This window comes from Agelaius tricolor, unplaced genomic scaffold (genome assembly GCF_023055355.1).
Source record: "Agelaius tricolor isolate 1412-34295 unplaced genomic scaffold, bAgeTri1.0.p SCAF_36, whole genome shotgun sequence".
NCBI lineage: Eukaryota > Metazoa > Chordata > Aves > Passeriformes > Icteridae > Agelaius > Agelaius tricolor.
In genome coordinates, this window is record NW_027269296.1 from 6,344,565 (window position 1) to 6,369,388 (window position 24,824).

At 51.4% G+C, this 24,824-nt stretch overlaps 1 protein-coding gene and 1 non-coding gene across 9 annotated transcripts in view; both read right to left on the reverse strand.

The window, feature by feature from the left end:
• Positions 1–24,824, reverse strand: part of PUM1 (pumilio RNA binding family member 1) — a 94,461-nt gene that overhangs the window by 31,346 nt on the left and 38,291 nt on the right. For 6 of the 8 annotated variants that reach the window (XM_071453510.1, XM_071453507.1, XM_071453508.1 and 3 more), the window contains exons 7-12: positions 21,453–21,723; positions 14,559–14,652; positions 13,416–13,520; positions 7,389–7,540; positions 3,517–3,655; positions 1,973–2,116 (exon numbers count right to left, since the gene is read on the reverse strand). In XM_071453510.1, coding sequence (XP_071309611.1) covers positions 1,973–2,116; positions 3,517–3,655; positions 7,389–7,540; positions 13,416–13,520; positions 14,559–14,652; positions 21,453–21,723 — 905 coding nt within the window. The remainder of the gene's footprint in view (positions 1–1,972; positions 2,117–3,516; positions 3,656–7,388; positions 7,541–13,415; positions 13,521–14,558; positions 14,653–21,452; positions 21,724–24,824) is intronic. The other 2 variants (XM_071453509.1, XM_071453506.1) reach the window with 1 other exon arrangement.
• On the reverse strand, positions 9,461–9,545 carry LOC139603112 (small nucleolar RNA SNORD103/SNORD85). Its single transcript, XR_011683579.1, has one exon. It is a non-coding gene; the product is annotated as a small nucleolar RNA SNORD103/SNORD85 (small nucleolar RNA).

The window sequence follows — 24,824 nt, forward strand, 5'->3', positions numbered from 1 at the left end:
AATATATATCATAAAATAATAAATCAGCCTTCTGAAACATGGAGTCAGATTCTAGTCTCTTCCCTCAACCTGAGACCCCTGTGAGCACCACCACAGTTCTGGAAGTTAAAACTTAGCAGATCTCTTTGAATTGCTACAATTTTTTTCTTTCAGGACCAAACTCAGCATAAATCTCTGTTTATTGTATCTGAGCTGCCCACAGCCCCCAGACTCCAGCCATGCCCAGCTGTTCTTGCTGCTCTTGTGCTGTTGGAGCTGCACAGATCAAAACCAGGAATGGCTCTTTCTCCAAAGACCCAAGAGTCCAATCAGTACAGCCTCACACTTGCAAGGGCCAGTTAAGAAACCAGAGTTTTGAAATAATTGAAATGATCCTTCAGCACATGAAACATGAACCTCAGTGCCAAGAACATCGAACCCGAGGACTTTTGGTTTTCAGCCAGTTCCAAAGTTAAAGAAAAAGCAAAATAAACAAGAGCTATGACAAAACAATTAAAAGGCCCATTTCATAATCTGAGCCCAGTGCTGGCAGGGGCTGCTCACACCAACAGATTGAAAAATCCTTTTAAAAGCCTTGAACTCCCAAGGAACCCAAATAAATGACAAAGCAACTCATGGCAAAGGCCATTTTAGGTACGGTGCTGTCATAAAGCACAAATCCTGGGATGGCTTGGGTTGAAAAGGACCTCAAAACTCATCCTGTTCCACCCCAGGGCCACCTCCCACTGTGCCAGGTGCTGCCAGCCCCAATGTCCAGCCTGGCCTTGGGCACTGCCAGGGCTCCAGGGGCAGCCACAGCTGCTCTGGCAATTCCAGCCCAGCCCCTGCCCACCCTGCCAGGGAACAATTCCCAATTGCCAAGATCCCATCCAGCCCTGCCCTCTGCCACTGGCAGCCATTCCCTGCCTCCTGGCCCTCCATCCTTGGCCCCAGTCCCTCTGCAGCTCTCCTGGAGCCCCTGCAGGCCCTGCAAGGGCTCTGAGCTCTCCCTGGAGACACTGGGAATTCTGAAGGCTCCAGCAGGTGTGAAATCTGGTGCCAGGGGACAAATTTAAGTACCTGCCATGAAACTCATGGCATGATTTCATGATACCATGAAAATCATTCAGGCTCCTGCTGCTGCCCCTCTCCGTGGCTGCTCCGGAGGCTCAGCCCAAGTTGAGCACAGAGGATGTTTCTCAACAACAATCCCTGATGGATCTCAGTGAGGGCAAGTTTGTCATCACTGCCAGCGGAGCACGGAGGGGTGGGGACACTGGGGACACAGCAGGCACTGGGAGGGACCTGATGTCACCTCCCTGAACCATTGGGGGGGCAGAACTCACCTGTCTGAACCACTGGGGGGGCAGAACTCACCTGCCTGACCTAGGGAGGGGCAGGACTCACCTGCCTGACCCAGGGAGGGACAGGACTCACCTGCCTGAGCAGGGGGGGACAGGACTCACCTGCCTGAGCAGAGGGGGACAGGACTCACCTGCCTGACCCAGGGAGGGACAGGACTCACTTGCCTGAGCAGAGGGGGACAGGACTCACCTGCCTGACCCAGGGAGGGACAGGACTCACCTGCCTGAGCACAGTGGGGCAGGACTCACCTGCCTGACCCAGGGGGGGACAGGACTCACCTGCCTGACCCAGGGAGGGACAGGACTCACCTGCCTGACCCAGGGGGGGACAGGACTCACCTGCCTGACCCAGGGGGGGACAGGACTCACCTGTCTGAGCAGGGGGGACAGGACTCACCTGCCTGAGCAGGGGGGACAGGACTCACCTGTCTGAGCAGGGGGGACAGGACTCACCTGCCTGAGCAGGGGGGACAGGACTCACCTGCCTGACCCAGGGGACAGGACTCACCTGCCTGACCCAGGGGGGGGACAGGACTCACCTGTCTGACCCAGGGGGGGACAGGACTCACCTGTCTGACCCAGGGAGGGACAGGACTCACCTGCCTGACCCAGGGAGGGACAGGACTCACCTGCCTGGGCTGCAGAGGAGCTGATGATGACAGGGGCAGGGGCCACCAGGCGCACGGGAGCCCCCAGGCCGTTCCTGGCCCCGGCATTGACCACGAGGGCTCCTGTTTGGTCATAATAAGCAGCAGGAGCCAGCACTGGGTAACCTGCAGAGGCAAGCACAGGTGACAGGGCAGGTGACAAACACATCAGCCATGTCCAGGTGAGTGCAGTGTAAGAGGGTTTTCAAAGGAAAAGCTGAATTTAAAAAAAAAAAAAAAAAAAAAAGGAGGCAAGAAGAGCCCTGCTTTCCCCAAAAATGTCCACAATGTTGCACTAAGAATTTCAGGTAGAAAAGAGTTTTGGCCCCCTGAATCTTCTATATTACACTGTAACCAGTGCTAATTTAGCTAAAAAGGGGTTTCATTTCTGCTCCACCATATGTACAACATGTGCTGGGATTGCTCAGAGCTGGGGCTGCCTGGGTGCACCCACAGGGAACTTCCACTTCTGTATTTTGGAAGGTTGGTACCATAAAATATTCTTTAATGCATGTAAATAAACTCTCATAAATGCTGGTGATACACACAGCAGCAGACTGACAGAATACAGTGATTTAGGGACCTCATTAGGGAATTTACATTAAATGAAAACAATACAATTAAATGCAGTGACTCTCTAAGGTGGGGGGTCACTAAGAGAATGTTCCCTGGGAATATTTGCTTTGCAAATACAGGTACAAACATATATCTATAATTGTATATATGTGTGCATTTGCTTTGCAAATACAGCCCAAATAACAGAGATTAAAGGAAATCTGCAGACTGCTGGAAATCTGCACAGTTCACTTTGTAACTTAATACTGCAACATTCTTCTTATAAATAAAATAAAAAAAAACGAATTAACAATGACGTGCCAGTGCCAGCAAGGAGACCTGAAACCCAAAGAATCCTTTTTTCCTTACATTTGTCCAGCAAGATATATCTGCACATTATTCTAATGAGCTCAGGTTTGTGCTTTGCCATCACAATAATATCCTGAATAACTGAATTTCAGCAGCACTTTACCCCAAAGCCTCAGGGATCAGAGTCAGAATTCCTACAGCAGCTCCTCCAATGAAGAGCTAGAAATGAGAACTAAACCCTGCTCCCTTTTATCCCTTTTCTTTCCCACTTTTTAAGCCTCTTGGAAGAGCAATCATGGAAGGAAGCCCCTGTTAAGTCAAGCACCTGGCAGGGATGGAGAGCTAAGATGAATGAACGGGACTAAGAAACCTCTGAGGTTTAAAATACAGATCCCATAAGCTTGAAAGGTCCACAGAAAAACGTGGAGGTGATTTTCCACAGGAGCAATCAATTCCTGGAGTACAGTGCAGGCACAGGGAGATAACACTGCTGTCACCTGTGCCACAAGGTCACCCGTGAGCCCTCAGTGCTGCCAGCTGGGGACACACCCAACCCCAGAATGAACCCCCAGCCCAACACAAGCAGGCAGTGCTGGTGCCAGGCCAAGGCAGCCCTGGCAGATGCCATTTCCCAGGCTCTCCTGGCCTGGCAGTGCTGGTACCTGGCATTCCTGCTGCCAGCCCCTGGCCGAAGGCGAGCGCGGAGTTGACGGCGGCGGCGGCCACCAGAGGATCCGTCTGCTGGCCCTGCTGGTTCTGGTTGGGAGTCAGGGGACGCTGGCTGGCTCCTCCACGGAGCACCTGCAGAGGACACAACAGCCACTGGGTTATTCTGGGTCCAGGACAGAGCCACTGTCACCAGGCAGGAGCAGGAGCAGCACCAGGGGGGAAACTTCTCTCCTTTGCTTTAATTCACTTTTCTTCACACTTGAAAAGGACCTGGAGGGGCTGGAGCAAGTCAAGGAAGGGAACAGAGCTGGGAAGGGTCTGGAGCCCCAGGAGAGGCTGAGGGAGCTGGGCAGGGGCTCAGCCTGGAGCAAAGGAGGCTCAGGGGGCCCTTGTGGCTCTGCACAGCTCCTGCCAGGAGGGCACAGCCGGGAACAGGGACAGGAGCAGAGGGAACGGCCTCAGGCTGGGCCAGGGCAGGCTCAGGGTGGGCACCAGGGAAAATTCCTTCACTGAAGGGTGTTCAGGCTTTGGCTGCCCAGCGAGTGGTGGAGTCCCCATCCCTGAAGCGTGCAAAACACAGAGTGGTACCTGCAACAGGGGTCAGTGCTGGGTCAATGCATGGACTCAATGATCTTTAGAGGGCTTCTCTAACCTTTCTAATTCCCTGATCCCACCTTCAACACCCATCCTGTGCCACAAGTGTGTACCAGCCACCTGCCCAGCCCAGCTAACGTTTGGTCCCTGTCACAGCCCCACTAAAAGCCCTCTGAGCAGAAACCTTACACAGCCCAGTTCAGGAGCTGGGGGCAGGTGACAGGAGGTGACCTGGGTGTCTCCAAGCCACCAGCCCCTGCAGAGGGCACAGACCTGGTGACACAAGACTTAAACCACAGGAAATCATGACCAGAGACCCACAGTGGGGTTTGCAGGGACGAGCTGCTGCTCACAATGGCAGAGTGGCCACCCTGCAATGCCCTGGGTCAGGCCTGGCTTGGCAGAGCCTCGCTCAGAGCTGGTGCAGGAACCTGCAAGCTCAGCTTATGAAAGGAGCCAGCCCCGTGTCCCCAGCACATCCTGCTGCAGAGGTGACATTGTGGGTGTCACCTGCTGGAGTTATTAACAGGAAACACTCACTGTGCACAGAGAGGCTGGGGAGGATGCCCAGGCTCAGTGACTGGGAGGTGCCCCCGAGCCTGCCAGAGCCTGCACAGGAAGCTACTGGAATGTTGGGGGACACAAGAGAGATGATGGACTCTGGACCTGGCTGACAGAAGAGATTTGATAACAGGATGCCTTGGCAAAAGCAAACGGAACTTTGAAAATTAGACCTGGATTGCAAGAAGATTCAATCAGATGGATTTACCAGGAAAAGAAAATCCCAGTAAACTCTGCAAGCAAGGGATGTTGTTGTATGCATAAGTTTGTGTGTGTGATTTTAACCTAATCACTGCAGTACACATTACCAGTCTCCCTAAAATAGTACCTAAGTGTTTGTATCCCATAATGAAATCAGATTCTGATCTCTGAATCAGTCTCCCAGGCTCTCTCCATCACTGACAGGAACCCTCCAGCCCAGGGAATCTCTGGGAGCCAAGAATTCCAGGGGGTGCAGACTGCAGCACTGGAATGCTGGTGGGTTTATTAACACACTATTAAGATGTCACAAGGGTGACAAATCAAGTGTCCACACTCAGTGCTCCAGGTTCCCAAAGCCTCTGCCTCAGCACTTTTAATGCAAACAATCCCTGCTGCATCCCCTCAGAGCAAGGTTTGCATTCCAAATCCCGCTCCTGACCCCACTCATGCCGGCTCCACGGCCATAAAAGTAATGAAACATCCCATAAAGGCCACTGGCACTGAGATATTTTATTTTAATAGCCTCTCAGCTCATGCCTGCTGCATCTGTAAAGGCCTTAGAACACCTCCTGACACTGGGTTTGGTTTTCAAAGGGTTTTCAGCTTCTGAGCTGAAAAATTCAGCTGCCAGTTGCTCTTTATTCTGCCATAACCAAGGATGAGACAGGAGAGCTGCTGAGGGGACTGAAGGCCAGCTCTGGCTCCTGGTGATTCCCCCTCACACACCAACAGCACCAGGGGTTTGCTGCTGCACAGCTCAGGCCCTTCCCAGCCTGACCCACTGGTGCTCCCCAAAGCTCTGACAATAATTCACCACCAGCCATGTTCATGTGCCTCTCTCCACGGGCATGATGGATAAATCAAATTACAAATGTACAGGTGGCTCCTGTTCCTTTGTCTTCAGGACAGGCCAAAGGGTTTTCTGTTCATTTAAAACTACCCAGAGCTGAGGTCACGATCAGTCATGGAGAACATGAGGGTTTTGAATGGCTGCAGCTGTGTCAGGGGAGGCTGGGGTTGGGTTTTCCACAGAATCAGCTGGGTTGGAGAAGACCTTTGAGATCACAGAGTCCAACCTGTGAGCTGACACCACCCTGTCACCCAGACCATGGCACTGAGTGATGACAAAGTGACACCCAGGCTCTCCTAAAACACCTCCAGGCACGGGGACTCCACTCCAGTGGGCAACCCCTTACACTGTCCCAACACCCCTCCTGGGAAGGAATTCTCCCTGATGCTGTTCCCCAGAGGGAATGGGCATGGGAATGGGAATAGGAATGGGCACAGGAATGGGCATGGGAATGGGAATAGGAATGGGCACAGGAATGGGCATGGGAATAGGAACGGGCACAGGAATGGGCATGGGAATGGGCATGGGCATGGGAGTGGGAATGGGAATGGGAATGGAAAGGGGCACAGGAACGGAAATGGGAATGGGGGCATGGGAATAGGTATGGGAATGAAAATGCAAATGGGAATGGGCATGGAAATGAGCATGGGAATGGGCACAGGAATGGGAATGGGAGTGGGCATGGGAATGGGCATGGGAATGGAAAGAGGCACAGGAATGGGCAAGGGCATGGGCATGAGAATGGGGGCATGGGAATGGGCATGGACACGGGAATGGAAAGGGCAGGGGAATGGAATGGGTGGGGGAATGGGCATGGGAATGGGCATGGAATGGACATGAGCATTGGAATGAGAATGGAATGGGCATGGGCATGGACATGGGAATGGAATGGCCAGGGGAATGGAATGGGCATGGGCAGGGGAATGGAATGGGCAGGGGAATGGAATGGGCATGGGCAGGGGAATGGAATGGCCAGGGGAATGGAATGGGCATGGGCAGGGGAATGGAATGGGCAGGGGAATGGAATGGGCATGGGCAGGGGAATGGAATGGGCAGGGGAATGGGCAATGGGATTGGGAGTGGGTGTGTGGGAATGGGCATGGACATGGGAATGGAATGGGCATGGGCAGGGGAATGGAATGGGCATGGGCAGGGGAATGGGCATGGGAATGGGGGTGGGTGTGTGGGAATGGGCATGGACATGGGCATGGGAATGGGCAGGGGAATGGGCAATGGGATTGGGAGTGGGTGTGTGGGAATGGGCACGGACATGGGCATGGAATGGGCATGGGCAGGGGAATGGAATGGGCATGGGATTGGGAGTGGGTGTGTGGGAATGGGCATGGACATGGGCATGGAATGGGCATGGGCAGGGGAATGGAATGGGCATGGGATTGGGAGTGGGTGTGTGGGAATGGGCATGGACATGGGAATGGAATGGGCATGGGCAGGGGAATGGAATGGGCATGGGAATGGGAGTGGGTGTGTGGGAATGGGCACAGACAGCCCAGAGGCTGCAGAGCCTGGACAGCGCTCCCAGGGATGCCCAGGCTGGGATTGCCGGGGGCCTGTGCAGGGCCAGGGGCTGCAGTTCCCAATCCCTGGGGGTCATTCCCCAGCCAGAGCCAGGTGTCCCTGGGCAGGAGGTGCCAGCCTTACCTGCTGCTGGCCCTGCTGCGTTTGCTGCGTGCTCTGCTGGCTGGCTGAGTTGGTGGCGGCGGCGGCGGCGGCCGCCTGCTGCTGGAAGAGGCTGGCAGGATAAACTCCCCAGGGAGTGACTCCATAGTACTGGTGAGGCACCACAGCTGGACCTGGAACACAGCAGGGCAAGGTGAGCTCCTGGGGGGGCAAGGGGCACCCCAAAATCACTGCTCATCGTGGCTGGTTTGATGGGATCTGCGTGAAACCCTCTGCAAACACAGAGGGATTTGGCATTTGGGGCTCACATTTTATAAAGTTTCAAGTCAGACCTGGAATTTCATCACTGCACCAGGTCACACTCTGCCAGCAGTGATTCCATGTTTTTTATTGGTGTGCCCTGGTTTTACAGAGAAGGAACAAAAATCTCCAATCCCAACAGAGGAACTTTGTTTGAAGCACAGAGATAACTTCTCATCCCAGCTGACATTCACAGCTCACTGCCATCCACCTTCAGCTCCTCAACAAATTACCAAACCCTCTTCACAGCTGGAGTGCATCAACCCTCAAGTATTAAAATGCTTTTTCCAGCCCTGCTTTGCATTTGCAAATCTCCCCTCAAAGAGGCTGCACCGTCCTGTCCCTGCCCACACTCCCTCCTCAAACTTCACATCCCCTCCTCAAACCTAAGAGGCTTAAAAATAATAATAACAACCCTGGAGAGCAGTAGAAAAAGCCTCCCTTTTGAAGATTCCTTGTGTTTATCAGGTCTCAGGAGAGCACAGAAATTTGGAGACAGCAGAATGGCAGCCTCTCTCCTTAAATAATCCCAGTTAGAATAATGCTGAGGAAGCTCTCAGTGCTGAAGGGAGGAGCCCTTCCCACCCAATAACATGGATGGGAATCCAATAATTTTTTTGTGATATCTTTAGGAAAGGTCAGCAGAAAAGCAGAAGTGTTCCCTTTAATTCCCAAATATCCCCATTCCAAGGCTCCCTCCCTGCAGCAGGAATAGCTCAGGCAGAGCCAGAGTCAGGTGTGACACTGGAATAAACAAATCTTTAGAGAACCTTGGTCATGCCTGGAGTAAAAACAGGATTTTTTCTTCTTAAAGAGAGAATCTCAGCACTTGGGTTCTGCCCAAGTGTGTGATTCCATGGAAAATGAGGGATGACACAAAAAGGGAGGTGAAAGCAGTGTTCAGTGTTAGCCTGGCTGTGACAACGGGGGAAAATCCTGCAAGTCCCTTTTCCTTTTGGTTTTTGTTCCTTTCTTCTTGATTTTTACAGTACCAGGCTCAGCTGAATCCTGCAGGATGTCAAGGAGCTGGATGAGCTCCTGCTCCCACATCCACACTTCAGAACATTCATTCCATGTTTTGTGCCAAATATTAAATTTGTGTTTCAAACGTGTAAGAGTTACTCTCATTACATTATTCTGGTTTTAACTACTGTGCTTTCCCCAAATTGAGGATTGAGGTGCTCAGCTCTGTGCACACCTGGGAGGTGCTGGCTAATTCCAGGCAGCTGCTGAACACCTGGATTTGTATCTCACCCCAAAGCCCATCCTTGCTGGATTTACAGAATCAGAGAGGCTGATCTGCCTCTCCTACTCAGATCTGGAGCAGCAACCACTCATTTCTTACCTTCCACCCTGGAAATTCATGAGCAGTGCCAGCTAAAATGGAAAAAAAAACCTGCAGCAAATGAATCAGTGCCATGAAGGTGGTGCCTGTGGTGCCTCAGCAGGCACAGACAGGTAGGCAGGGAGTGATTTTAACCTGTTTATAATCACTGAGTGCACATCAGACCCCAGCTCCCAGGGTTCTCCTGCACCCAACAGGGCAAGAGCTGCAACTGCTCCCTTTTAATGCAAGTCATTAACCTGCATTTGCCCTCAGGCTGCTGCAATCCCTTCATCTGGGCAAAAATCTGGGCATCTCTCTGGGATGTATTAGTCTCAGCTCTAATTATCAACCAAGCACAGCCTAGATGGGCTTTTCTCCTAGGCAGAGGCTGCTGCCAAAGCCTTGGGTGTACAAAAGCAGAGGAGACTTTGAAGTTTGCAGCAGCTGGGTTTGAAAGGGCTGTGAGTCTGGCTCAGCTGCTCCGAGCACAGGAGAGAGGCTCATTATTGAACAGAGTTCTCAGTGAGGGCAAGTGTGGCATCACTGCCAGACCCAGCAGCACCCAGAGCTGCTCCCCCTCCAGGAGCTCCTGCTCTCATCAGAGCTGGCCATTCTGGGAAAAGAAAATTCCAGCACCTCTGGAGGTGAATATTGAATATTGCCCATGCTGTGTCCCACTGAGCCCCTGGACAGCCAGAGCTGCTCCTGGCAGGGAACAGCAGCAAATCCACTGGGAATGTGCTCAGAACATCACTGAGATGAGTGAGAGCACTCAGGGGTTGTGCTTCCATCTCAGCCTGCCCAGCCCAGCCTCTCCTGCAGGGCAGCCAGGCTGAGCAGCAGTGACAGCAAATCCAGCAGTGACAGCAGATCCAGCTGTGACAGCAAATCCAGCTGTGACAGGAAATCCAGCTGTGACAGCAAATCCAGCTGTGACAGCAAATCCAGCAGCCCCTGGAGCTCAGAGAGGCTGCAGGCACAAACCCCAGGGATCTGTGGGGTGATCCCCTGGAATTCCCAGGGGTCTGTGGGGTGATCCCTTTGGAATTCCCACTGATCTGTGGGGTGATCCCCTGGAATTCCCACTGATCTGTGGGGTGATCCCCTGGAACTCCCAGGGATCTGTGGGGTGATCCCTGTGGAATGCCCACTGATCTGTGGGGTGATCCCTGTGCAATCCCCAGTGGTTTGAGGGGTGATCCCTGTGGAATGCCCACTGATCTGTGGGGTGATCCCCTGGAATTCCCAGGGATCTGTGGGGTGATCCCCTGGAATTCCCAGCATGGCACCCCCAGGGTGCTGCTCCAGGGAGGGCAGTGAGCAGCTGAGCTCAGAGGGGCTGCCCCAGGCTGGCTCTGTGAGGTACCCAGCACAAACCCAGCTGCAGGGGCTCCCCAATCCCAGCCCTGGCAGGGTGTGCCCACACCCACACCTGCTCCAGCTCAGCACCAAGGCCTGATCCTTCCAGCCAGGCTGAACCCTGCTGTGGGAGCCCCTGCTCTTGCTGTGACCAGGTCACCCCACATTCACCACCTCCCCACAAAGAACAGGAACACTTTTCTACCTTGAACACCTCACCTCAGAGGGAATTATTTCCTACCCCCAAGTCTGAAAACCTCAGCCGTGGGAGCCTGTGCTTTTCCTGTATCCAGGTTATCCCAGCATTCATCCACCTCCCCACAAAGAACAGGAACACTTTTGTACCTGCAACACTCCACCCCAGAGGGAATAATTTCCAAACTGGCCTAAAAAAGGCAAGTTTTCAGTTTTCTGAGTGACATCTTTCTCAAATGATGGAAGGCAATTCAAAGGCAGCAGTATCTTCCCCACAGTTTAAAATCTAAATGAGGGGTTTTTTTAGGAAGTTCTTCCCTCTGCATTCAAATTTGTTCTTTAAAATGCTGCTATTGTTGGGAAGAGAAGAGCACTATCCTAGAGCTGCCAGTCTCACAATCATGACAAACCTGCCATAATGGCAGAACTTTAATTGACAGATTATCTCTGCCATAAAACACACACCAAAGTCTCCTCTCTGCTCTGAGAGGAACTGTGAGCAATAAACTCCAAATTCATTTCTTCCATCTCAGAAGCTCCTCCAAGTTCTCCCAATTTAACACTCCCAGGCACATCAGTGAGGCTTTTTGGCTTTGTATAAACATTTAAATTGTCTCCTGTTCCTCCAGTGCTGCTCTCAGTCATGACAGGGAAAAAAAGGGTTCTCAAACCTGCTCAGGCCCAGACAGGAAAGATGCTTTCCTGAAATAAACATCAGCATGAAGTTTATCTTGTCATTTCTAGGGTCCAAAGCCTGATGAGAGGGTTAAAATAACTCCTATTTCCCAGTGTTATAACACTATAAATACACCCAGCACATCACACATTGTTTGGTTTCTTTCAAGAGTCATGAATTTAGAATTACTTAAGTAGAGGCCCTGATGCCAAGTTTGGGATGCTTTAGGTATCCCTGGGGTGTCATTTCCAGTTCAAATGTCTAAAACCTGAATTAAGCACAGCCTAGATGGGGTTTTCTCCTGGTCAGAGGCTGCAAAAGCTCAGGAAGCTCAGCTTCAGTAGAGCTGAGAAAAGAAATAAAAACACTGTGGCCAACACTTGCTATTTCCTGGAAACGTGGCCCAGTTCCATGTGCTCTTTCTATGAAACCAAGCTGCTGACCTGCTGCTCCTGTGCACTCTGCTGCTACCCAGAAAGGAGCTCTGGAGGCCCTGAGGTGATGCAGAGGCCAAGCAGGAGCCTCTCTGTACAGGAATCGTTCACAGATCTCCTCCTCTGCCTGGAACGGAGCCCTGCAGCTCCTCCTGACTGCACTCCCCTGTGGCACTGGCCAGCAGCAGCTCAGCTCATTCCCTCCCTGCTCCATTCCCCAGCCCAGGAGGGTTCTCAGCAATGTCCTTGTGCCCCTGCCCTTGGCTCTGTCCCACAGAACACAGCGTCATCATCTGCCAAGGCCTGGTGCTGCCTCCACCCAATCTCCCCATGGCATTGCACAATCCCAGCATGGAACTCCCAGCAGCCCAGGCCAAAGCCCAGATTATAATCCAAACTCTTCACACACATCTGCATGATCCACTAAAACCTCCATCCAAGCGGGCAGCAGTCACTGAATTCCCATTTCAGAGCTGACCCCACAATGGCCTCAAAGCTGAAAGGCTCAGCAGGGGTTTGGGAAGAGCTGGAGCAAAGCTGTGTCCCAAACCACAGAGTGTCACATCCACACACAGCCCAGGCCTGTGCCTCTGATCTGGGGCAAGCCACCCAAAACCAGAGGACTGAAGTGAATTTACAAGCTGTAAGTAGAGTGTGGCAGCAGTGAGACCCCCACAAACACCCCACTCCAACCAGAGCAGTGCTGATGTGCAGCACAGAACATTCCCTCTGCCTTGGTCAAGGAAAGCCAGGCATGGTTAGAAAAATCCTCCTCTAAAAGCACATTCTTCCTTTAAAAATCCCCTCCCAGAAGCATGTTCTTCCTCTAAAAATCCTGTCCTAAAATCATGTTCTTCCTTTAAAATTCCTGTCCTAAAATCATGTTCTTCCTCTAAAAATCCTCTCCGAAAATCATGTTCTTCCTTTGAAAATCCTCTCCTAAAATCATGTTCTTCCTCTAAAAATCCTCTCCTAAAATCATGTTCCTCCTCTAAAAATCCTCTCCTAAAATCATGTTCCTCCTTTGAAAATCCTCTCCTACAAGCACATTCCTGCTTTGTCCCCAGTGCTTGGGCAAGAGCTTTCTGGCACCCCCAGCACCAGTTTCATGCTCACCATGTCCCCCACAGTGCCTGACAAGCTGTGGCACAGAGCTGGCACCTCCAGAACCACCAGCTCTGGCTGTGACAGCTGGGAGGAATTTGGGAACTGATACATGAATGGCTGGAGGAAGATCCTGCAGAAAGAGCAGAGGCTCCATCTTTGCTGCCATCTGGAAAAGGGCATGTTCCCAGCGTGAGCCCCAGCAGAAATGGATGTGTTCACCTCCTGGGAAGTGGAAATTCCCAGCAGAATTTCAGGGAAGAGTTCATTTGCAGAGTGCACCACAAGCTGAACAGAAAGGAGACACAACTTTCCTGGCAGGAAGCACATCCTGCATCTTTCCAGCCTTCCAGAAATGTGATTTCAGAGGTTCTCCCTGCTGGGTTAGTTTCAGAGGTTTTCCCTGCTACTGTCAGTCACCAAAACACCCCAAAAACAGAGCAATATTTGTGTCTGTTCCCTTCCCATTTGCTCTGGGAGCCTTGAACAAAAATTATCCCACTTCCTCTCCAGTCTTAACAACAAACTCTGGTTTTACTCACAGCCACACCATTCTAGCAATTGTCCCAGCCCAGGATGCTGATGTTTGCCTTGCAGAGCCCCAGCTGCAGACAGGGAGGGCTGGGAGTGCAGAGGGAGCTGGGAGCTCTCACCTAACGTGGCAGCTGCCGCCAGCCCGGCCGCGTACGGATCCGTCCCCGGAGGCGCCGCGCTGATGATGTAGGGGTTGGGAACGAAGGCAGCAGGAGCTAAACCTGCTGAAAACATTCCTGTCAGTGCAAACAAACTCAACAGGACTGCAGCCCCACCACAACCCCCCTGTGCTGCCTGGACAGCACCAAAGTCGGGCTGGTTTTGTGGTTTGAAGCTTTTTGTGGGTGGTTTTCTATAGGGAGTGACAACCAGTGAGTGTTGATGGGCAGAGGAGAAATCTGGCATAAAAAAACCTCCAATTCCAAGGATTCAGTGCTCCTTAAGAGGTAAAATCCTTTATATCCAACAGCTCAGGTGCTCCTGCAGGGCAGACAGACACTGCTCAGGAGACTGGAGCTTGTTGCTACTCTGTATTTCCTACAGTGAGTAAATCAGGACCCAAACCACCCCATCCTGAGCTCCACACCCACCACAGCATCCCAGCATTCCAGCTGGTCAGGCTGGAAAGGGCTCAGAGAGGAAAAACAGTTTAATGATTAGAGAAAGCCCAGGTGGGCGGGAGAGGGGTGTGCAGGGGAGGTGAAGGTGAAGGGGAGGAAGTTAAAAAGCTGAATCATTTCCATCCCTGAACTGCACTGAGCACACAAGGGCACAGCACAGAGCCTGGAGAGCCCCAACACATTTATACTGGGGTTTTGGGCAGGAAAAACTACCACAAATTGCTTATTGTGCTAAAAAAAAATATTGCATTGTTTTCCTGGGTTTCTACACATGATTAAGTGCTTTATTCCCAATTAATAAATATATATAAATTTTTAAATTTTTTGAATAATTTTGCTTGATATCAATCATGTGTTTGCATACATTACATTTTTAACTCATAGGACCCCTGGCAGCACATCCAGCTGATATTCAATTGTGCATTTCTCCTCACTTCACTGTGCTGTCACCCTGATTTATGCTTCACTTCCAAAGCCTCTCCTGACTAACAGCACCCTCAGGAGGGTGAGTGTGTCAGTCCTGCCACACAGGGAACTCCTTTAAAAGGCTTCTCAAGTGTGCAAGAGACACCCAGAAGCAAAACTGATCAGGAGGAGGGCTGGGGGACAGGCTGGGGACAGGCTGGGGAGAGGCAGACTCACCTATGTGTGGCTGGTGGGCAGCAGCCAGGGCGTACTGCTGCTGCTGGGCTGCTGTCAGCTGCTGCACTGCCAGTGCATTGGGCCTCTGGAACAGCTGTGGGGAGAGCACAAACAGCCCTTAAAGTGGGTACAAATAGCCCTTAAAGTGGGCACAAACAGCCCTGAAACCAGGCACAAACAGCCCTTAAAGTGGGCACAAATAACCCTGAAACCAGGCACAAATAACCCTTAAAGTGGGCACAAACAGCCCTGAAAGTGGGCACAAACAGCCCTTAAACCAGGTACAAACAGCCCTTAAAGTGGGCACAAACAGCCCTGAAACTGGGCACAACCAGCCCTTAAATGGGTACAAATAACCCTTAAAGTGGGCACAAACAGCCCTGAAACCAGGCACAAATAACCCTTAAAGTGGGTACAAATAACCTTTAAAATGGGCACAAACAGCCCTGAAAGTGAGCACAAACAGCCCTGAAAGTAGGCACAAACAGCCCTTAAAGTGGGCACAAATAACCCTTAAAGTGGGTACAAATAACCCTTAAAGTCGGCACAAACAGCCCTGAAACCAAGCACAAACAGCCCTTAAAGTGGGCACAAACAGCCCTGAAAGTGGGCACAAACAGCCCTTAAACCAGGTACAAACAGCCCTTTAAAGTGGGCACAAATAACCTTTAAAATGGGCACAAACAGCCCTGAAACCAGGCACAAACAGCCCTTAAAGTGGGTACAAATAACCCTTAAAGTGGGTACAAATAACCCTTAAAGTCGGCACAAACAGCCCTGAAACCAAGCACAAATAACCCTTAAAGTGGGCACAAACAGCCCTGAAAGTGGGCACAAACAGCCCTTAAACCAGGTACAAACAGCCCTTAAAGTGGGCACAAACAGTGTGTTGGGAGTGCCACCAGTGTGCACTCCCAGTTTGGCTGAAGTGGGAAATGGGATGGAAAGGGGATGGCCAAGGGATGCAGAGCCAAGTTTGGGACACCCAAAGAGCCTTTAGAGCCAGCAGAGGGGACACAGCCCCAGGATCACAACTCCAGACCAAACACTACCTGCTCACTGCTCAAGGTTATTGAGAATTTATTCCTCACTAAATAAAAATAATAGGATTCCCTTGAAGTATTTTTGCTGAGGGTTTGAGGGTTTTTTCCTTTCTTCAGGGCCTTACTAAAAGTTTTCTTTCCCAGCTTCTTTTGCCTCTCCCTGGAGGAAATCCCTGAATTCACCCATCTTCAGCTGTAATTAAAGCATTTAAGGACACATCAGCTGAATATCTCCTGTGAAATTATCCAGCATGTCCATCCCCCCTCACTTCCAGGGATCATTTCTAGGTGGCAATGACTTTACAAAGCACTGTGAGAAATGATTTCTCCCTCCATTCCCTCAGAACAGACTTGGATGCCCAAATGCCTACGATTTTCACACCTATTATCCTGCCCTCCTTTCAGACAAGTGAACTGCTGGCAGACACAGCAATAATTCTGCCCAAATTTTTGGCAGAAACCCACAACCATCAAGAAGAAGCCCAGAAACATCAAGAAAACTCTATTACTTATTTTATTTAGAGGCAAAAATTGGCATTGGTTCTCCTGAGAGCAGGGTGAGCAAAGCTGTGTGAGAAAATCCACCTTTATTTTTGTCTTTTTACAAGTTCAGGTGGAGAAAACACATCTGAGGGATCAGCATTGGGTTTATGAGGTGGAAATGCAGCAGTTAGGGCAGCCAGAATTAACCTGCTGTGTGCCAAACCCTCCCCCTCACAATGGCTTTGTTTGCTCATCCCTCAGGGGTTATCAGAACGTTCCTTGTGGAGGAAAATATCTGATCTACAGTTCCTTTATTGCCTCCTGGGCCATAAAACACCCTGAGCAGGCTGGGTGCACAACACACCTGCTTTTCCTGCCCTTTCTGTTGTTTTAAGGTGTTTTTTGTGGTCACACAAAGCTGGGTGGCAGCTCTGCTCAGGTCACCAGGAGCTTGGGCAAAGCCCCACTGACATCTTGGAACCCAAACCCTGTGAGTGAGGAACCCCTGAGGGAGCTGGGGGTGCTCAGCCTGGAGAAAAGGAGACTCAGGGCTGCCCTCATCGCTCTCTGCAGCTCCTGAAAGGTGCCTGTGCTCAGCTGGGGCTGGGCTCTTTCTCCAGAACTGACAGAACCAGAGCACACAGCCTCGAGCTGCACCAAGGGAAATACAGGCTGGATATCAGGAAAAGGATTTTACAGAAAGGTGATAAAGTTCTGGAATGTTCTGCCCGGGGAGGTGGTGGAGTCCCCATCCCTGGGGGTGTTTAACAAAGCCTGGATGTGGCACTGGGTGCCAGGGTTGAGCTGAGGGGTTGGGGCTGGGTTGGACTCGATGAGCTTGAAGGTCTCTTCCAATCCAGTGACTCTGGGAACTCTGTGAACATCCCTGAGTGCAAAACACCAGGGAGATCATGGACAACAGGAGCAGCAGAACATGGAACAAGGGGCAGTGGCTCTGTGGGAGTGACCAGCAACATTTCACTGATCAGCAAATATGGGGGAAAAAACCCTATAAATCCCCTAAACTGCTTCCTCCTGAAGTGTGGATTTCTCTGCAGCATCCTCAGGGTTGGGGTCTGCTGTATCAGCTCAGCAATTGCAACTTTTTAGCTTTCTTCAGCTGCACAATTTCACCAAACCCCTGAGTTCTCACATGCTTTTCCAGCCTGCTGATGTGGATTCCATCACAGTGAAGCAGAGAGGAAATGGCTGCATTATTATTTCCTTGTCTTGAGGGCACAAAAAGCATTTTTCCTTCCTAAAAACACTTCTGCTCACTTTACACATGTGAGGACTTCCACACTTCCCAAATGCAACTCAATGAACCACGTGGGAATCAGAAAAGCTGGGAGAAAGGAATCCACACCCCCTCAGAGCCTCAGCACTTCACCATCAATATTTCACCTGCTGCTCTTGGCTCTTTTTGCTGTCTGCCTGCTCTGGGGGCTCATCTAATCCCTGCAAAATTTGACTCCCAGACATAAAAGGTCTGCAAGAAAGCTGGAGAGGGACCTTTTACAGCACAGGACAAGGGGGAATGGCCTTAAACTAAGAGTGCAGGGATTTAGATGGGATCTTGGGAATTGGGAATTGCTCGCTGGGAGGGTGGAGAGGGGCTGGGCTGGAATTGCCAGAGCAGCTGGGGCTGCCCCTGGAGCCCTGGCAGTGCCCAAGGCCAGGTTGGAGCAGCCTGGGACAGTGGGAGGTGTTCCTGCCATGGCAGGGGTTGGAATTGGATGAGTTTTGAAGTCCTTTCCCACCCAAACCATTCCAGCATTCTGTGACCTCTCCCTCTCCCCTTGAATTCACAGCCTTGCTCAGCTCCCTCAGAAGAAACTCAGCCCAGCTGCAGATTTCATCCTGCAGCCTGTCCAAGGAAGCAGAGCCAAGAAAAACCATCCCAGTGCAGCCTCTCCTGAGGCAGATAACCAGGGGAGCTCTGGGAATCATCAACTCCCTTTATTTAGGGAGAGCTGCTGAAGCCTTGCTGGGCTGTCTCCATCTGCTGAGAGCACAGCCCCACACTCCAAACCCAGAGTTCAGTGCTCAAAGGTGGCACTGGGAGCAGACAAAGGACAGGAACCTCTGCACTGCAATATTAACCTGAATTGACAAAGATAGCAGGAAAGGGCACCTGGGGTGTTTCAGGCTGCTGGAAAATGCATTTGGAGTGAAAAGCTACAAAGGCCTGACACGGTTCCAGAGGAGTTCAGGGAGATCATCCAACATTTCAGTGAGGCTGTTCCATGTGCAGACAAATGAAGGATGATTTCCAGCAAGTGGAGGAGCTCACTGAGGGAATTCCAAGGGAGCAGAACCCCAGAGTTATGGGATTTCTGAAGATCAGATTTCCCTCAGCAATATCAACACCTGACATCCCTAATCAGATCAGACGTGGGTAAAACCTTCCTCTTCCTCACACTGCCTGCAGCTGGGCTCACCTGTAATCCCCTCCAAGGATGGGACACTTCCCCACAGCCCCAAAAGGCACTTTCAGGGAGGAGATCCCTTGTTCAGGACAGATTTCCTGCTGCCAACAGAATGGCAGAAGTCAGATTCCTTTCCTCCAGGCTGAGAGTGGCACTGGGCAGCAAGGACCCCTGGCTCTGGGGATCAGGAATTAGGGGAATGGGCACAACCCCCTGGATTTACATCAACCTGCCCTGGGAGGGCACATCTGGCTGGGGAGTGATCCCTGACCTTTACTACAGCACCTCAGGCTGACTGAAGGCTCCTGTTTGCTTTCACTGCAGGTGGAAGCTGCAGCAAGGCTGAAAACTGAAAATAACAGATTTGTCTGCCAGCCCAGCAGAGCCTGGGTGGGACTGAGGGGCAGCAGCTGTGTCCCCACTGCTCCCCCAAAATCAGGGAGAGATCAGAGGGGATTTGGGCTTCACAGCACAGAAATGGAGCTGGGAAGGGGCTGGAGCCCCAGGAGAGGCTGAGGGAGCTGGGCAGGGGCTCAGCCTGGAGCAAAGGAGGCTCAGGGGGCCCTTGTGGCTCTGCACAGCTCCTGCCAGGAGGGCACAGCTGGGAACAGGGACAGGAGCAGAGGGAACGGCCTCAGGCTGGGCCAGGGCAGGCTCAGGGTGGGCACTGCAGGAATTTCCCCATGCAAAGGGGGCTCAGGCCTTGCCAGGGGCTGCCCAGGGAGGTTTGCAGTGCCCAGCCCTGGGGGTGTCCCAGGAATGCCTGGAGGTGGCACTCAGAGCTCTGGGCTGGGGACAAGGTGGGGATGGGGCAGAGCTGGGATTGGATGCTCTGGGAGGGTTTTCCAGGCTCAGTGATTCCATGATTCCCAGAGAGTTGGTGACACAGAGGTGACATCAGCTCCACATGGACAGTGCCCATCCACTCGGTATGAAATAAAAAATGCAAACCCAGCCTGAAATCCTCACTTCATCTCCCCCAAAACAGGGACCCTGCCCTGCTCTGCCTCCCTTTGGCAGGGTTTATTTCCACCAGTGAGGTGCCAGACGTGCCAAATCTTAATTTTTAAAGGCTGAAGGAAACAAATAAAAACTCCTAAAACTTGTAAATGAGCCTTCACTTAAATAGAAAACCCTGACAAAATGCAAATTCGAGGCTTCCCACCTGTGCTGTTGCAGTCCCATCTCTAATGCTTCTCCAGAAGCAGCTCACTTGTGGAGCCCTCATGCTTTAAAAAACACCCAACTTTCCTGGTTTAGAAGTAATTCTGGCATCCAATTTAGTCCTTACACCAGAGCAAGACAAAGACTTGGAACTATCTGGTTTTTTTTCTTTTTGAACTCTACAGCAGCTATTTAGTTTAATCATTAAATTTTCCATCATTAACCTCCCAAAGATGCTGTAGAACAGAGCAGCCAATTGAGCTCCAACCCAGATATTTACATTGCTTTTAAGGCTGTGATAACTCAGCACAAACTTGGCAATACTTTCCCTCACTCCAGAGTGCCAGAGGCTCTTCTGCTAAAAAAAATCAGATATTTCAGGGAAGCCAGGGAGAGTTATATATCCCTGCAATCAGCTCCAACAAAGGATTCCCTTCCACTCTGAGGGATATCAGACTTGCAAAGGGAGAGCAATAAAGTTTCCAATCATTACCCAAACGAGCAGGAACAGGAGCAGAGCAGGAGTCGATTGCTGGAGCCAGGCCCAGCATTCAGCAGGAGCCAAGGGAGTCTGGGCTTGTGTGGGAGAAAGGTCAAACAAACCTAAGCCAGGCTCAGATAAAGGTTTGTAGTAGTGGACTCTGCCCTTAGGGTTTAAACCAGGCTCAGGTAGAAGAAAGTTTCAACTTGTAATTGCCTCAGGCTGCTCTGGCTGAGCAAAGCTGAGTGTGGGGCTCACTAAAGCACAATGTGAGGCTCAGCAGGGCTCACACCTGGGCTCAGCCAAGCCCAATGTGGGGCTCAGCAGGGCCCAATGTAGGGACCAGAAGGGCCCAATTTGAGGCTTAATAAAACCCAGCATGGGGCTCAGCAAAGCCCAGTGCAGGGCTCACACCTGGGCTGAGCAGCTGTTGGCTCTCAGTCACTTCCTGAGCTCCAGGGTGGGGGTTTGGGGGTTTTTTTAGCAATTTTTGCTACTTTAAAGCTCTTTTTCAATGCCAGCTCCTCAGACAGCCAGGACCACCAGAGAGGGCAGTGCTGTGGGAACTGCTGGGGGAATTCTCATTATTCCAGCTGCCATGGAAGGCTGATCTGCTCAGTTCCCTGGGAGGACACACACAGCACAAAGACAATGACAACATCTCCAACCTTCCTCCATCCCTTCTCCCAGGACAGGATCCTGAGCTCATCCCACCCCACAGCAAGCACAGTGCAGCCACAGGGCTGGATCAGGGATCACGGATTGGGATCAGGGCTCAGAGATCAGGGATTGGGGCTCAGAGATCAGGGATTGGGGCTAAAGGATCAGGAACAGGGATCAGGGCTGAGGATCAGGGCTAAGGGCTAAAGGATGAGGAGTCAGAGATCAGGGGTCAGGGATCATGGCTCAGGCTCATGGCTAAGGGCTCATGGATCAGGATCAGGATCAGGGCTCAGGATCAGGGCTCAGGATCAGAGATCAGGATCAGAGATCAGGGATCATCAGGGATCAGGGATTGGGGCTAAAGGATCAGGATCAGGGATCAGGGATGAGGATCAGGGCTAAGGGCTAAAGGATGAGGGCTCAGAGATCAGGATCAGGGGTCAGAGATCAGGGACCAGGGCTCAGGCTCATGGCTAAGGGCTCAGGGATCAGGATCAAGAATAGGGCTCAGGATCAGGGCTCAGGAATTAGGGCTCACAGATTGGGATCAGGATCAGGGATCAGGACCATGGATCAGAGCTCAGGATGAGGATCAGGGCTCAGGGATCAGTGTCAGGGCTCAGCTCTGTACCTGCTGCTGGGAGTTGTAGTCGAAGAGCCCCACGGTGGCCGCGGCCGAGTCCACGGGGACCTGCGTGCCGGAGTAGTCGAACTGCAGCGGCTCCATGCCCACGTGCTCCATGGCATCCAGGGGCACGCTCTGGGACTCCATGTTGGAGAAATCCTCCACAGGCTTGGCCCCGTTGGTGCTGGCCAGCTGGGCCAGGCCTTCAGAGCCGTTCTGGTTGGGGCCCAGCAGATCCACCTCGCTGGCCGAGTTCTGGCAGTTCCCGGGCGTGCGGCTGTGGGGGAAAACGGGTCAGGGAAACAGGCAGGAGACCTCCAGCCCTTCCTAGGGATATTCCTGAAGGGAAACAGGGAGGAGACCTCCAGCCCTTCCTGGGGGATGCTCCTGCATGGAAACAGGGCAGGAGAGCTCCAGCCCCTGCTGGGGATGTTCCTGTAGGGAAACAAGGCAGGAGAGCTCCAGCCCTTCCTAGGGATATTCCTGCAGGGAAACAGGGCAGGAGAGCTCCAGCCCTTCCTAGGGATATTCCTGCAGGGAAACAGGGAGGAGAGCTCCAGCCCTTCCTGGGGGATATTCCTGCATGGAAACAGGGCAGGAGAGCTCCAGCCCTTCCTAGGGATATTCCTGTAGGGAAACAGGGCAGGAGAGCTCCAGCCCTTCCTGGGGGGATGTTCCTGTAGGGAAACAGGGCAGGAGAGCTCCAGCCCTTCCTGGGGGATATTCCTGCAGGGAAACAGGGAGGAGAGCTCCAGCCCTTCCTAGGGATATTCCTGTAGGGAAACAGGGCAGGAGAGCTCCAGCCCCTGCTGGGGGGATATTCCTGTAGGGAAACAGAGCAGGAGAGCTCCAGCCCCTGCTGGGGGGATATTCCTGTAGGGAAACAGGGAGGAGAGCTCCAGCCCTTCCTGGGGGATATTCCTGTAGGGAAACAGGGAGGAGAGCTCCAGCCCTTCCTAGGGATATTCCTGCAGGGAAACAGGGAGGAGAGCTCCAGCCCTTCCTGGGGGATATTCCTGAAGGGAAACAGGGAGGAGAGCTCCAGCCCTTCCTGGGGGATGTTCCTGCAGGGAAACAGGGCAGGAGAGCTCCAGCCCTTCCTGGGGGATGCTCCTGCAGGGAAACAGGGCAGGAGAGCTCCAGCCCCTGCTGGGGGGATGTTCCTGTAGGGAAACAGGGAGGAGAGCTCCAGCCCTTCCTGGGGGATATTCCTGAAGGGAAACAGGGAGGAGAGCTCCAGCCCTTCCTGGGGGATATTCCTGTAGGGAAACAGGGCAGGAGAGCTCCAGCCCTTCCTGGGGGATATTCCTGTAGGGAAACAGGGCAGGAGAGCTCCAGCCCTTCCTGGGGGATGCTCCTGTAGGGAAACAGGGAGGAGAGCTCCAGCCCTTCCTAGGGATATTCCTGCAGGGAAACAGGGAGGAGAGCTCCAGCCCTTCCTAGGGATATTCCTGCAGGGAAACAGGGCAGGAGAGCTCCAGCCCAGCAACCCACCCTGCAGCAGGTGCTGGAGTATAGGAGGGAAAAATAAAGTCATGGTCTGAAACAGCTCACCAAATTAATTTTATGAAGAATTGCTGTATTAAAAAAAAATAAAATAAATGCAGGAAGGCTCCATCACATCCACAGACCCACCAGAACTGCCCAGAGGTGCTGGAGTTACAGGATGGAAATTAAATAAATGATCTGAAATAGTTCTCCAAATTAATTCTATGGAGAATTGATGTATTAAATAAAATAAAAACTAAAACCAGGTATGCTCCATCACATCCCCAAACCCTCCAGAACTGCCCAGAGGTAGTGGAATGCAGGAGGGAAAAATAAAGAAATTATCTGAAATAGTTCTCCAAATTAATTCTATGGAGAATTGCTGTATTTAAAAAAATAAAAATTAAAACCAGGAATGCTCCATGACACCCCCAGACCTATCAGAACTCCTTGGAAGGGTTGTAGAAGAGAGGAGTAAAAATAGAGATGGTCTGAAATAGTTAATTCTACTGAGAAATTGGTGTATTTCAAAAACTAAAGCCAGGAATGCTCCATCCCAACATCACATCCCTAAACACACCAGAACTGCTTGGAGGTGTTGGAGTAAAGAGGGGAAAAAATAAAAAAGATGATCTGAAATAATTCCCTGAGTGAATTCTCCAGAGAAATGGATGTATTTAAAAAAATAAACAAAAATAAAAGCAGGACTGCTCCAGCCCAGCATCACAGCAGCAATACAACACCCAGCCCCAGCAGAACTCCCTGAAGTTACACAAGTGTTGTAGAAGACAAGAAAAAAAAATAAAGAGATGTCCTGAAACGGTTCCCTAAGTTAATTCTACACAGAAGTTGATGTATTTAAAAAATATAAAAGCAGGAATGCTCCAGCCCAGCATCAGAGCCACCAGAAGGGCCTGCAGGTGGTGTAATAAAGAGGGGATAAGGAAAAAACATGGGCTGAAATAGCTCCCTGAGTTAATTCTACAAAGAAATTGATGGATTTTAAAAACAAACAAAAATAACCCACAAACCCCAGTGCCAGCCTCAAACACCTGTTACAGTAAAAATGTAAAAAGTTCAGTTTCTGTTTTCTCCTCAGGTGAGAGCCAGAGAGAACAAGCCACAATCTCCCCAGATACTCATATTTAATGGAGTATTTGGTGATTTTTAAATGTGGAGCTCTGGCACCAAACCTCACTTTACACCACTCCAAGCAGCTGCCATGGGCTCCTGACCACCCAAAATGAGGACTGGACTTCATGGCAATGCTTCATATCCATGGAAGAGCCAGGAATGGGCATTTCCCAGCACTTTGTTTGGATTCTATATTTTATTTTACCATTTCTTTGGCTTCTCCAGTATTCCTACAGGCCATGAGGAACCACAAGAGATCCAGAAATGAGCAAGGAACACAAATGTATCAATGGCATCAAGGGCCACAGTTTGAGGTTTTCAGGCCTGCAGAGGTGCAAGGAACAAACCCAAACCCCAGCTGTGGTGGGGACAGGACAGGACAGCAGCAGAGCCAACACTTCCCATGGGGGCTTCCATGGGAATCCCACACAGAGGGATTAAAAATGGGTGTGAAAATCACCGGGATCACACCCAGCCCTGAGCTCTCAGGTGTTCCCACCCTCTCCCCCTGAGGACATTCAGAACATCCTGGGGACTCCACAGGATGGAAAAAACTTCCCAAAGCCATGGAGTGCATGGGCTGATTGCACAGGGATGTGCCACTGACACATCTCATGGAAATCTTTTCGTTAGGGTTTTTCTCCTGAGAAGCCTCAGAAAAGAAATGTAAACAGTAATTATCTGTGGGATGTGGTCTGGAGCTGGTTTACCAACAGGTGCACCTTTGATTGGTCCATGTGAATTGTTTCTACTTGA